The 15,036-nt window shown below is 36.9% G+C and overlaps 1 protein-coding gene across 2 annotated transcripts; it reads right to left on the bottom strand.

Moving 5' to 3' along the window:
- Window positions 1-10,121: 10,121 nt before the first annotated feature.
- Window positions 10,122-14,729, bottom strand: LOC127105098 (uncharacterized). Of its 2 annotated transcripts, none has more exons than XM_051042264.1 (6): window positions 14,430-14,729; window positions 13,703-13,779; window positions 13,136-13,187; window positions 12,744-13,025; window positions 12,156-12,252; window positions 10,122-10,884 (listed from the first exon to the last, which is right to left on the bottom strand). In XM_051042264.1, the coding sequence occupies exons 4-6, from the start codon at window positions 12,921-12,923 to the stop codon at window positions 10,628-10,630; spliced, it is 534 nt and encodes a 177-aa protein (XP_050898221.1). In that variant the 5' UTR covers window positions 12,924-13,025; window positions 13,136-13,187; window positions 13,703-13,779; window positions 14,430-14,729; the 3' UTR covers window positions 10,122-10,627. The 2 variants fall into 2 exon arrangements, with proteins under 2 accessions (XP_050898221.1, XP_050898220.1); XM_051042263.1 differs by having other exon boundaries at window positions 12,744-12,960; window positions 14,430-14,726.
- Window positions 14,730-15,036: the final 307 nt, after the last annotated feature.

Consider the following 15,036-nt stretch of genomic DNA (forward strand, 5'->3'; position numbering starts at 1 on the left):
TTATTTATTTTTTTAAGAAGCATTTTTTAAATTTTTTTATGTGCTATTGCAATTTTCTAGTATCTCCAAAATTAAAACGTTGCTAATTTCAAAATTAATCCCAAATTTTGATGACAAGGAAATTTTAATTTTTTTGGAGGCTCCCAAGAGAATGCAAAGATGATTAGTTTTTCATATCAATGGGTTATTATTATAGTTATGTCACTGAATAAAAAGTAATTATGACAAAAATTAAAAAAGAATATAATTAATTATAGATTGACTTGAAAAGATTCAGACTACAAATAAATTTTCCCGTAAATATTATAATCAACTAAATATAAAGAATAACCGGAAGTTCTAGAAAATGAACACCAAAGTATATAGGGCCAGTTTGTTTTAGCTTTAAAAAAATGGATTTTTCTTTGTATTTTTGAAAATGGATTTTACAATAATATTTTTTTAAATATTACAAGTTTTTCTAAATTTATATTTTATAAATTAAAAGATTGAATTGTTCATTGTATAACATAAATATATATTATTGAAGATCAAAACATAGTCAAAATCACAAATTTTAAAAAAAATTGTATTTCAAAAATGATTTTTAGAAAAAGCTATTTGAAATAGCTTCAAAATTAAGTGATTTTTTGAAAATTTGATATCCAAAAAAAGTTTCGATAAAATGATAAAATATCTAAAATCACATTTTAAGAATAACTATTCAAACAAAATTTTCATTTGAAGCTTTTATGAAAAGTTTCTTTGTAAATTTTTTTTACACTAAAATATATAACACTATAAAAATCATTTTTAAAAAAAGCCAAAACAAACGGGCCCATAATCATATAACAGAGACATGGAAATGTATGACTTCAAAATCTCAAAGTTAAGAGTTGAGATATTGATATGTTGAAAATATATATTCTGTTACATGTTCTTCAATCACATCTCTTTAACTTTTGTAACAACCACATCATTAATAATAGATAAGAATAAGTTGTTCCAATAATTAAGTGTAACCAACCATTCTTATTACTATGCATATGAGTTGGTATAGTTTGAATTATTCATTGCTTAATACTAGGAATCAACAATATGGTTCCCTTAAGATTAGGAATTAGTTATACACTCAAGTATCACTTGTATCTATAAATACTCAGCATTTATGGCTGGAACAGAATATAAAAGAATCATTCTCTTTATGGTATTCAGAGCGTAAAGCTTAAAAGCAATTTTTTTTTCCGATCCTTGTTATGCCTTCTGAACCGACGCCCACTATGTCATCACCAGCCGACAAACTGATTGTCTTGAATGCTGGTTCTCAACTCTCCATTAAACTTGATGGAGACAATTATCCTGCCTGGAGAATTCAATTCATGGCTCTTTTAACAAGCTATGATCTTCTAGGTTATATTGATGGAACTACACCTTGTCCATCAAAACAACTCGCAAACGATACCACCGCTGTCAATCCAGACTTCACGAATTGGGTTCGACAAGATCAACTCATTCTACATGGTATTGTATCTTCGGTGGCTGCAACAGTGGTCACACACTTAGAAACTGTCAAAAGTTCCAATCAAGCATGGGAGATCCTTAAAACCATGTATGTGGGCCGCTCAAGAGTGCGGATTATTGCGCTCAAACAACGGATTTCCAATTTCAAAAAAGGAAATCAATCGATGGCTACATATCTACAAGGGATAAAGGAAATTTCGGATGAACTCTCAATCATTGATCATCCCCTTGATGAAACTGATCTTGTTATTCACACTCTAAATGGTTTGAGTGCTGAGTATCGTGAAATTTCCGCTGCACTTAGAAGAGATACCTAATCAAGCTAGAATTACTTCTAGCAAGTTAAAGAGATCATCAAATGAAGAAACGATGTTGTTACTACAGGATCACGTTGAACTGGATTATTTATCTTTAAAGTTGGAACCTGATCAGATGCAGTGTTGTGGTAGAACTTGTTAAATTATCACTAGTCACTGGTATCTCTGTTGTTACAGATGACTTGATAGGTAGCATTGACTCAGGGACTGGTGTAGGACTCGATACAGGGACTATTGTAGGACTCGATATAGGGACTGATGACTCAGATGTAAGTGTACAACTAGATATAGGTGACAAAGGTACAAGTGTTTGGTTCGGTACAGGGACTAGTGCAGGACTGGATACAGGTAAAGGTAGAACGAATGACACAAGCATAGATAACATATGTGATTGGGACTGGTTTGGTATCGGTGTTGAATTTTGATCTTGGTTAACATGAATAATACTATGTACAACAGAGTCGTGTGATGGGATTAGAGGACAAGTAGATGACGAATTAATTATGGATGGATATGGGAATGAATTTTCCATAAAGTTTACATGTCTAGATACACATATCCTATTCGACAATGGTTCAAGACAAAAATATGCATGCTGATACATGGAATATCCTAGGAATATGCAAGGTTTAGACCTGGGTTGAAGCTTATTTTTCATATATGGTTTTAGACAAGGAAAACACAAGCATCCAAATGAATGAAGTTTATTATAATCTGGTTTGCTTTTATACACTACTTCAAATTAAGAGATCATATTAATGATTGGTGTAGGCGTCCTGTTAATAAGGTACACAACAGTGGTGAAAGAAACTGACCATAGTTGAGAGGGTAAATTAGCACGATGCAAAAGAGCACGACCTGTTTCAACAACATGTATGTGTCTCCTTTCTGCTGTGCCATTTACCTCAGGTGTGTGAGGTGGTGTGGTTAAATGAGAAATACCATTATTGGCAAGAAATGATTTTAATTTGATAAATTCTCCACCATTATCAGGGAAAAGAGAAACAATCGACAAATTAAAATATGTTTCAACAATGGACTTGAATTGAACAAAAATAGAGAAGATATGTGACTTATGTTTCATTGGATACAACCATACATATTTGGAAAAATGATCAACAATGATTAAATAATATAAATAACCATCTAATGATCTAACAGGAGTTGGGCCCTAAACATCAGAGTACAAAAGTTCCAAAGGTTTGCTGCTTGTGAGATGATGATTTGAAAAAGGAAGCTTGTGGTTTGTTACACAGTGACAAGAACTACACTCATGCGAGGATGGAAGCTTTTTTGGTAGATGATGATTGTCAGTCAGATGTTTTATTATTTTGAAAGAAGGATGTCCTAATTTATGATGTCATGTAGATGTAGAATGGATGCTTGTATGCAATGCTTGTGGTGGACTGGATGGACTAAATGCATGGGATAGATGATAAAGATCTTGTTTAAGTGGTCCTTGAAGCAGTGGTTGACCCGAGTTCAAGTCCTTGACAATAAAATGATTTGGAAAAAATTCAATAGAACAACTATTAGATTGACATAACTTTGGAAACAAACAAAAGGTTAGATTGAATTTTAGGAACACATAAGACTTGTTTAAGATGAAGAGGTTTAACAGAAGTATTAATAACAGAGTTACCAGTGTGAGTAATTTTCAAACATATTCCATCACAAAAAATTACCCGATCTGCTCCAGGATAGGAATTTGTTAAAGTGAGATGTTGCAGGTCTTGAGCAAAATATGATGAGATGCTCCAGTATCCATGATCCAATTACCGTGTTGTGTTGCAGCCTGATTCTGAGCAAAGTTCGATGTTGGTTAAGGGTCATTGCATTTGGAAATCTCTTAATTTTGTAGCAAACTTTGGCAGTGTGACCAGCCTTGTCACAAAACTGACAGACCACCGTATTTTTTCCATTCCGCAGAGTTGGAGAAGAGCTACGGTTGCTTTTATTTTTGTGTTGATAGCTTTTGTTTCTTGTGACTGCATTGGCAGTTGATAGAGATATGGATGACGAGGTGGGCCTTAACTATGGACCTAGACCGAAAGTATGGAGGGTCTATACTAGAAGAAGGGGTCAAGGAGTAAAAGAATAGAGGCAATAATTATAGGAGTTTGTTATTATAATTATGGGAGTTGATTATAATAATTATAGGAGTTTGTTACTATAATTATGGGAGTTGATTATAATAACTATAGGAGTTTGTTACGATAAAATAGGGAAGAGAATAATCAACTAAGTTTGTGTCTATAAAATAGGAAAGGAAGGGAGGGAAGTAGGTATCTAATTATTCTATTAGGGTTAAGGATCACCATCTTGGTGAGGGAAGCACTGTGTGCTTAGGGGCTGATAGATATTCTCTATCAGTTTGTTATTTTCTTCATTGCTATTTCTATGTAATTGTTCATCCGCAATAATACAATTACGACATTCTTTTACTATTCTATTCATAAATTCATTGTCACTCACAAATTCATATAAGAACCCATCAATTGGTCCGACCTGCCGGATCGAAAAACCCTACCAACAGAGATTGTAGATGCCAAGGCAACCTAAGATGGGAGACCGGGTCGAAGCTTTGGAGAAACAGATGGAGAATGTAACAACGACTCTGCAGGAGCTGGCTCTGCAGATGCAACAACAGAGTGTGCTATTAACTGAATTAAGCAAACAGACTGGTAAGAGAACACCGGAAGCAGAGCCATCTGTGGGTGATTTGTCACAAAGCGAATCACGTCTTGCTGGGAAGAAGGTGAAACTTCCTTTGTTCGAAGGGGGTGATCCGGTGGCGTGGATCACACGAGCTGAAATTTACTTCGATGTTCAGAATACATCGGATGCGATGCGGGTGAAATTGGCTCGACTGAGCATGGAGGGTGCAACAATCCATTGGTTCAACTTACTCATGGAAACAGAGGACGATCTGTCCTGGGAGAAATTGAAGAAATCGTTGATCGCGCGTTACGGCGGTCGTCGATTAGAAAATCCATTTGAGGAGTTATCCACCTTGCGTCAAACTGGTAACGTGGAAGAATATGTTGAGGCGTTTGAGTTACTGTCATCACAAGTGGGGAGATTGCCGGAGGAGCAATATTTAGGTTATTTCATGAGTGGATTGAAACCTTCAATTAGAAGGCGTGTTCGCACTCTGAATCCTGTGACACGGATGCAGATAATGCGAATTGCTAAAGATGTAGAGAATGAATTGAATGAGGAAGACGAAGACGGAGAAAGAAGTTATAGGAAGAAGCAAGGAATGTACCGCTTGGGTCGTAGTGAGTGGGTTGGGCCAACAAACAAACATAGAAGTGGGTATAACCTGTCTAACAAGGATTTAACCCGGGTGTCTCAATCGGGTGGATCCAACCCGAATCAAAATACAGGTTCCACTGGGTACAATCAAAGTTACACTTCCTCGATGCTTTCCACAGGACGAAAAGGCGATTCCGACCACCGTCTGAGTTCGTCGGAGCGATGGAAGGGTGTGAAGAGTCTCCACAATGAAGAGATGGCTGAACGAAGAGCAAAGGGACTTTGTTTTAAGTGTGGAGGTAAATTCCACCCTACCCTTCACAAGTGCCCTGAGAAGAGTTTAAGAGTATTGATTCTGGGTGAAGGGGAAAGTGTGAACGACGATGGGGAGATTATATCCATGGAGGTTAATGAAAGTGAGGAAGAGGAAGAGGCAGAAGCTGAATGTAAAGTTATGGGAGTTTTAGGGAGCATGGGGGAGTATCGCACTATGAAGATTGGAGGTAAGTTAGAAAGTATTGATGTGGTGGTGTTAGTGGATAGTGGAGCTAGCCACAATTTCATATCCTCCCAAATTACTGCTGCTTTGGGCTTACCCATTACACCCATGGCAGCTAAACGGATTAAATTGGGAGATGGTCACAATGTGGTTTCACAGGGAGTGTGTGAAGGAGTTAAATTGAAAATGGGTCCTATGGAGGTGGTGGTGGATGCCTTAGTGTTAGACTTAGGAGGAATGGATGTGATTTTGGGAGTCTCTTGGTTATGTACTTTGGGTAAAGTGATAATGGATTGGAAGGCTTTGTCCATGCAATTTCAGCATGAAGAGAAGTCTGTTGTATTGCTAGGTCAAGGTGCTAACAGTGAAAGACAAGGTTTCTTGAATTCGTTCCTTGAAGATAGACAGAATGGGGTGAATGACGCATGGTGGGTAACCGATTCAGATAAGAAATAGGTGGTGAACAGTGCTTTACAGAATGTGTTGCAGCAATATGTTGAAGTGTTTCAGGAACACATTAGGCTGCCACCTATGAGATCACAAGTTCATCAAATCAAGCTATTTACTGATCATGGCCCTGTAAGTGTGAGACCCTACAGATACCCTCATCATCAAAAGGAGGAGATAGAAAGACAAGTCAAAGAACTGTTGGATGCTGGAGTAATAAGACCTAGCATGAGTGCTTTTTCTAGCCCAGTGATCTTAGTAAAAAAGAAGGATGGCAGTTGGAGGATGTGTGTGGATTATAGAGCACTCAACAAGGCCACTGTCCCAGATAAGTATCTTATTCCTATAGTAGATGAATTGTTAGATGAGTTGTTTAGAGCTACAATTTTTTCTAAGATTGACTTAAAATCAGGATACCATCAAATTAGGGTGAAAGAAGAAGATATCCATAAAACTGCTTTTAGAACCCACAATGGACACTATGAGTATCTTGTTATGCCTTTTGGCTTGATGAATGCACCTGCCACATTTCAGTCCACGATGAATGACATTTTTAGGCCTTTCTTGAGAAAATTTGTGTTGGTGTTTTTTGATGACATACTGGTCTATAGCAAAGATATGCTTACTCATAAGGGTCATTTAGAACAAGTACTAGAAGTGTTAGTCTCTAACTCTTTTGCTGTAAATCAAGCTAAATGTAAGTTTGGTTGTACTCAAATTGATTATTTGGGGCACATCATTTCTGGACAGGGGGTGGCTGTATACCCAGAGAAAGTGCGGTGTATTAATGACTGGCCAGTTCCAAAGAATGTCAAAGGAGTACGTGGTTTTCTTGGACTGACCGGTTATTATAGGAAGTTTATCCAAAATTATGGGAAGCTGGCTAAGCCTTTAACCGAATTGACCAAGAAAGATAACTTCTCATGGGGTCTAGAAACAGCGACGACTTTTGAAAAATTGAAGCATGTCATGACTACTTCACCTGTCTTGATGCTTCCTAATTTTTCCTTGCCTTTTGAAGTGGAATGTGATGCTGCTGGTAGGGGGTTAGGAGCTGTGTTGATGCAAAATAGGAAACCCATAGCTTTTTTCAGTAAAGCTCTGTCTGATGGGAACCTTGCAAAATCAGTGTATGAAAAAGAATTGATGGCTTTAGTGTTGTCTATTCAGCATTGGCGCCATTACCTTCTGGGCAGATCATTTGTGGTTTATACTGATCACAAGAGCCTCAAACATTTCTTACAACAAAGAGTTTCCTCTCCTGACCAACAATGTTGGCTTTCTAAATTGTTGGGATACCAGTTTGAGGTCAAGTATAAACCTGGGCTAGAGAACAAAGCTGCTGATGCTTTGTCTAGATGTCATGATGAGATGGAGCTGAATGTGTTAGTATCTTCTCCTAAATGGCTAGAAGGGAATCAGCTATTACAGGAAGTGTCACAAGATGCAAACATTCAACAAATTATTCAAGAAGTGACTACAAAACCTGATGTCAGGCCAGGTTACTATGTGCAACAGGGAATTCTATTTTACCAAGGCAGGTTGGTAATCTCAGCTAATTCACCCTCTATTCCCTTGTTGTTAAAAGAATTTCATAGCACACCCATGGGAGGCCATTCTGGATATCTGAGAACATACAGGCGGATTGCAACTAACCTTTACTGGGTTGGCATGCAGAAAAGTGTCAGAGAATTTGTCAGAGCATGTGATGCTTGCCAAAGACAAAAATATGCAGCCACCACACCTGGAGGTTTGCTACAGCCCTTGCCTATTCCCAATGCCATATGGGAAGATTTATCTCTTGATTTTATTACTGGCTTGCCTAAGTCTAAAGGATTTGAAGCAGTATTGGTAGTTGTAGACAGATTGTCTAAGTATAGCCATTTCATTTTGCTCAAACATCCTTATAGTGCGAAATCTATTGTTGAACTATTTGTTAAAGAAATAATCAGGCTGCATGGTATTCCTTCTTCCATCATCAGTGATAGGGATCTAATTTTTATGAGTCATTTTTGGAGTGAACTATTTAAGCTACAGGGTACAAATTTGAAGATGAGTTATGCCTATCACCCTGAAACTGATGGGCAGACAGAGGTCATAAATAGGTGTCTGGAAAGTTACTCGAGATGTTTTGCTTCAGAGCAACCTAAGACATGGTCACATTGGATCCCATGGGCTGAATTTTGGTATAACACCACTTACCATGTTTCTATTGGGAAGTCCCCTTTTGAAGTAGTTTATGGCAGACAACCTCATAACTTGCTGAGATTTCTAAGTAATGAAACTAAAGTGGCAGTTGTGGCTCTTGAACTCAGTGATAGAGATGAAGCCTTGAAACAATTGAAGGCGCATTTGCTTAGAGCTCAACAACACATGAAGAAGTACGCTGACAGCAAAAGAAGGGATTTGAAGTTTGAGGTTGGTGAATGGGTCTTTTTGAAGTTAAGACCTCATAGGCAGCAATCTGTGGTCAAACGCATCAATCAAAAATTAGCTGCTCGCTTTTATGGACATTTTAAGGTTCTTCAGAAGATTGGAGAGGTGGCTTACAAATTGGAGTTACCGGCTCAGTCCAAGATACACCCTGTATTTCATGTGTCTTTGCTTAAAAAGGCAGTTGGCAATTATCAGGTTCAAGGAGAACTTCCTAAAGAACTGGAGGTTGTTGGTAATGATGACATCTATCCTGACAAGGTGTTGGGTACAAGGCTAACAGTACAGGCAGGTGTGACTGTTCCGCAGAGTCTCATTCAATGGAAGAATAAGTCTTTGGATGATGTGACTTGGGAAGATGATGCTTATCTGAGGGGACAATTTCCTGAATTTAGCCTTGAGGACAAGACTGGTTTTAAGGAGGGAGGTGTTGATAGAGATATGGATGACGAGGTGGGCCTTAACTATGGACCTAGACCGAAAGTATGGAGGGTATATACTAGAAGAAGGGGTCAAGGAGTAAAAGAATAGAGGCAATAATTATAGGAGTTTGTTATTATAATTATGGGAGTTGATTATAATAATTATAGGAGTTTGTTACTATAATTATGGGAGTTGATTATAATAACTATAGGAGTTTGTTACGATAAAATAGGGAAGAGAATAATCAACTAAGTTTGTGTCTATAAAATAGGAAAGGAAGGGAGGGAAGTAGGTATCTAATTATTCTATTAGGGTTAAGGATCACCATCTTGGTGAGGGAAGCACTGTGTGCTTAGGGGCTGATAGATATTCTCTATCAATTTGTTATTTTCTTCATTGCTATTTCTATGTAATTGTTCATCCGCAATAATACAATTACGGCATTCTTTCACTATTCTATTCATAAATTCATTGTCACTCACAAATTCATATAAGAACCCATCAGCAGTTGCAATCACATTGTCAACCACAAGTGGATCAGCTTGGTGATGAATTGTTTTAGAATCTATCAATTTCTCATGAAGTTCAGCAAAGGTAACATGAACTTCTCTGCTTGTAAGTGCAATAGAAATTTCACGATAGTCAACACTCAAACCATTGAGAGTGTGAATAACAAGGTCGGTTTCATCAAGAGGATGATCAATGATTGAGAGTTCATCTGAAATTGCCTTTATTCCTTGAAGATATGTAGCCATCGATTGATTTCCTTTTTTGAAATTGGAAATTTGTTGTTTGAGCGCGATAATACACACTCTGGAGTGGCCAGGATACATGGCTTTTAGGATCTCCCATGCTTGATTAGAACTTTTGACAGTTCCTAAGTGTGTGACCACTGTTGCAGCTACTGAAGATACAATACCATGTAGAATGAGTTGATGTTGTCGAACCCAATAAGTGAAGGCTGGATTGCCAGCCATGGTATTATTCTCGAGCTGTTTTGATGGACAAGGATTAGTTCCATCAATATAAACCAGAAGATCATAACATGTTAAAAGAGCCATGAACTGAATTCTCCAAGCAGGGTAATTGTCTCCATCGAATTTGATAGAGAGTTAAGAACCAACATTCAATATGATCATTTTGTCTATTGGTGATGACACAGTGGACGTCATTTCAGTTTTAGAAGGTGAAGGCATAGCAAGGATCGTGAAAAAAATGCTTTTAAACTTTACGCTATGATACCATGGAGAGAATGATATTTCAATATATTATGCTAGCCATAAATGCTGGCTATTTATAGATACAAATGATAGATGTTTTGTATAACTAATTCCTAGTCTCAAGGGAGCGCTTATGCTGATTCCTAACATAAAGGCAGGAATGATTCAAATCTATAACAGCTCATGTACACAATAATAGGAATGGTGGGTTACACCTTAAATATAGAAACAACTTATAATTATTTATTATCATAGTGATGAAAAATATGGGAGGATTAGGGGTGTTCATGGATCTTGGTCGATCCCTGAACCTGTTGATCCAAACTAAAACAATTTATAAGGTCGACCTCTGAATCTGCTGATTAAACCAAACCAATCTATAAGTTACCTGTTCGACTAACTTATTTTCAATCCTACACCTGAGGATAATCTTTGTAATACCAAATTGGATTCATACTCATCAAATTAATTTTTTTACCAGATATACTTAAAATTGTATGATTGGCCAGAAGATAAGGAAAGCCTTAAGATCAATCATCAGGAAAACCAAGGAATCTGTTTATATGATTGGCCACTGGTGTAGCATCACCTGGCGTATAAGGAAGGAGAGAATTTAAATCCATATCTGATATAGTTTGATGGAGTGTATGAGGACTAGCACAATACAAATGTTTTCTGTTGGCAAGTTCATCTGCAAGCTCACTTTGATGATTATCCATTAAATCTTCGTTTACAACCACAATTAACTGTTTGCGTAGCCGCAGTGTCTCAAATATGCTGCCTGACCCTGCATTAGATCAGAGTAGTTACAGTTAATCTCCCAGTCCCGGATACTCTATATTTAACAAAATATAGGCCTTATGGTAACCAGTGAGATTACGATGTTTCATTGTTTAATGATGAGAGGCTAGAAAGCATGAACATAATTATTGTTAAAAAACATGAGCACAAACAAATTCTCATACTTTCACCAAGAGGTATTGATGAAATTTTAAACAAAAAAATAGTTAGACTTTATGGATTTCCCTCTTTTATTGTTTCTGACAGGCACATGGTTTTGACTTTATGGACATTATTATTAAAATTGTATTGACCCAAACTGAAATTTAGTGCTGCATGTCATTGCCAGTCGAATGGGAAAACCGGGGCTGCTAACAGATAATTTGAGTCTTGCCTTAAGCGTCCTATGTGAACTAAATGGCTCAATTGACAGAGTTTTGGAATAATGTTGACTATAATAATTCTGCAAAGATTCGGGAGAGACCCCTCTGTATGTGACTGGATCAGCAGTAAAGGATAACAGGCTGATAGCTGAAAGAAATCACAAGTTGAGGACTTTGGCTAAAAGGGCGAATGAGAAATTGAGTTCTGGATATTATGGGCCCTATTATATTGTGAAGAATGAGCGGAAATCGGGAACTCAAGGTGCATTCAGCTCCAGCCCTTGCAATACAAGCTAATGCCAATGGAGAAAAAGTTCTTGTCCAAGGGGAAGTCTGCCTGCCTGACTTTGAAAACTATTAAGAAACTCATCTGCATTACAGAATCAGTTTCCTAAATCCTACCTTGCGAGTCTTTTTTGTGTGAAACAGGTATCCTACACACGCAACTACAAAGATTAATCTCTCCAATCACGTAGGATCTCAATGGACGGAAAACCTCTCCTTCAAGACTTTTAACGTTGCAGCATTCTCAGGACTGGATTCGAACAGCCAAGGCCTTTGATAATGCTGGAAGAGACCGTAATCATCTCATCCAAGCGGTCTTGGATACTAAAGTAATAGAAAATCTTATATTGGAGAAAAAAATGCAATATGCAAGTTTTCATATGACTAACAGGTTGTTAATGAATGGGAAGCGTGAGAGGATTCTATAATTTTGGATTATATAAGTTGTTAGTAAGGTAGCAGGAGGAAATTGGTTGTGATTTGGACGAAACCTTTGGGAGAGACTAGGCATTCTAAGTAGTCTACAGCCATTCACATAATAATGTGTATAACTGTATGATAATTAGTGAAAACAAACACGCAAAAGGCAAGTTGTAACTAACAAGCATACCTGCATGGCTAATTACAAGAGAAGCAGATCTGAGATGGTCTGCAATACTGGAAGAAAAAGTGAAGAAGTCTACAGCCAATGAACCTTCTCTTTCAGACTGCAATCAAATGTTATTGACAAGAGTTAACTCGGTAAAAACAGAAGTATATATCTGACACATAAAAATACACTTTTAGATACTTCATCTACAGAAGTAATCAATTAAGTTGTTTTTTCAAAGCAAATCAAACAAGATAAGATTATCTACAAATTTCTCCACACTTTTATCCTGCAGAGATTTTGATAACTGCCATGGCGGCTCCATAGGCTGCAATGGCATGTTTATATGGCGGATTTTTGAGTCTCCGCCATCAACAGCATTGTGTAAAACTAGAAGTTGTTAATTGTTGCAAAGCCGCATATTGATCAAGCAAGCTCCATGACTGCCGTTTCCACGGAGGAAGTATCACCCAATTATCTCCAAGATTCATCAAAGTTAATAATTAAATTTCATCTTCCATTGTCATCTGATTCATAATAACTGATAAAACTTTTGAATGCGTAATAGTAAAAGAGATAGGGAAATCAATGAATGATGTTTTAAACTACCTTGGTAGGAAGAAAGGATCCACGTCCCATTTGGATGAGAAGATTGGTATAACCTTTTGCAAGCAATTCTTTCTTAACATGTTCTGAATCCATAGCTCTCACAAGAGCATCAAAAGAAGTCGTTCCTACAGTCACAAAAACCACTCTCCTTGTTTTGTCACCTCCGTCCTCGTTCCCCATTTACGATTCAGGTTGATAATTCTTCACCCAAAATATGCTTATGTTGAAAGTGCAATGACATTTAAAAACAACAATTAGGGTTTGGGAGAGTCGATTTCATCACTGAATTCCAATGAAGAATGAAACAAAAAAACTCAAGTCTACAACAAATTCCAATGAAAAACTGATTGAATTTTAAAAGTCTATAACAAAAGGATTGTGTAGATAGATACCTGAAGGAGTGTTGGTGGATGAGCGATGCCGCGAATCTGAGTTAGAATAACTCTGTAAAAAGATAGAAGTGTGAATCCAAGACTCGTTTTCTGTCTAATCTATGAGACTATCACTAATTTAACTTCGATTATTACTTTGGCATTAGGTCTAGTGGTATGATTCTCACTTAGGGTGCAAGAGGTCCCGAGTTGACATCAATTAATAAAATTAATTCATAAAGCTAACTTAGAGACAGGATATACCATTCACGTTCAAACTAACCAATTAACATGTCCAATTTCACAATTAGTTTCAACCATTTACCCAAGTCAGAGACAACAGAACACAAAACACTAGCAGCCATGACATTCAAGTAGCAACAAACAAAAAATAGTGAAATTCCAAGTTAAGTTCACAACAAACCAAATCTAACATGATATTTGCAACAAAAACAAACTGTGGAGCAATGCTATCATTCATATTCAATCAATCCAGTCAAAATGAGTACAAGATGAAGATCACATATAACAGGGTCATACTCATATTCCAAAGGAAAAATCAAGTTAAGGCACGACTAATTAACAAACCTGTAAAAATAACTCAATCCCAATTCCACCCGGATTCGAAGCAACTCAGCAACTCCAAAATCTGACCAAGTGTAAACCTGCATAATCCAATAACACAGGACCCTGCATTAGCTGATCAAAACAACCATGACTTGCATTTGAATCAAACCTATTCAGAAGGCCGTTACCTTCAATAGCCATATAACTTCCATTGATCAGTCATCTAGGATTTCCAGTCATAGCAGTTAGAGTAACTAACATTAACTCACACCTAATCTAACTAACAGAAAACCTAGCTAACTAATTCAGGAAATCGATTTAACTGAAAACGTTTCTAACTGAAATTTCAACTCCCAATGACTAACAGAGTATTACGTTCTAACAACTTTTTCACCTGGATCAGTTAACAGAGTTAGTTCTATTAACTCTTTCCCTCTTCTATAAAATGTTCATCACTCTGCATTTTGAGGGGACTTCTTCACTTCACTCGAAAACCAGAACCATAAATCTAACTCTCTCAATCTCAATTATTTCTTAACCTTACACTAAATACACTCCTTATTCAAGCACACCCATGAAAAACGCAGCAAGCAATATCACGAATCAACAACTTTTTTCCATTACTACGATCTACAGAAGAGAAGAAGAACGGAGAAGAAGAAGTGTTCAGAACAAAGAAGAGGGGAGAAGAAGAAGCGCTCAGAAGAAAGAAGAGGAAATGCGGAGGAGAAAAGAAGACACAAGTTACCTGTGAATCTGTTACCGACGAGCCACCGCGTTGGAAAATTCCTCAACTTCGATTCGGTAAGAGTCTTCTAATCCTTTATTTCAGATATCTGCACCATTCTTAGACGTAATTGAATCCAATGGGCGAATTCACGAACGAAGAAGATTTGTATGTTGGTGCGTATTCGTGTGTTGATTTTGCAAATTTGATTCGGTGAAGTTGAAATGATGAATTCAATGCCGATTCGTTTGGATTCAATATGAGGCGCAAGCATGCATCAATTTTCACACTTCCCTCGTAAGTTGTACCCCCTTGGTTCTGGGCCTAAGGCCTCATACCCTGTTTTTGGGCCAACTTAGACGCTTTTTCTTTTCATTCATGTTCGCACGGGTCGCGCAAGTGCAATAATTTATTTTAAAAAAATTAAAATATAATATATTTTTTTGTTTATATATATATATATAGATCAACGTACACAAATTTATTGTATAAGAGTTTTTTTTTAATGTAATGGATGTTAAATGATCAATAAATGGATTCAAAAAATTTCCACAAATAACTTTTTTCAGTTTGGGACATAATAAAGTAAAACATTATTAATTTATAGTAATATAATTTGCTTAATTTT

The sequence above is a fragment of the Lathyrus oleraceus genome, chromosome 7, assembly GCF_024323335.1.
Source record: "Lathyrus oleraceus cultivar Zhongwan6 chromosome 7, CAAS_Psat_ZW6_1.0, whole genome shotgun sequence".
Classification (NCBI taxonomy): domain Eukaryota; kingdom Viridiplantae; phylum Streptophyta; class Magnoliopsida; order Fabales; family Fabaceae; genus Lathyrus; species Lathyrus oleraceus.

What these genes read in the sequence shown, in the direction of transcription:
- LOC127105098 (XM_051042264.1), bottom strand. Translation starts at nt 12,923, where the DNA reads ATGGGGAACGAGGACGGAGGTGACAAAACAAGGAGAGTGGTTTTTGTG. An exon ending in GATCCTTTCTTCCTACCAAG is followed by an intron (nt 12,253 to 12,743) that starts GTAGTTTAAAAC and finishes ATTTGATTGCAG; the next exon opens with TCTGAAAGAGAAGGTTCATT. An exon ending in TCTTGTAATTAGCCATGCAG is followed by an intron (nt 10,885 to 12,155) that starts GTATGCTTGTTA and finishes GATCTAATGCAG; the next exon opens with GGTCAGGCAGCATATTTGAG.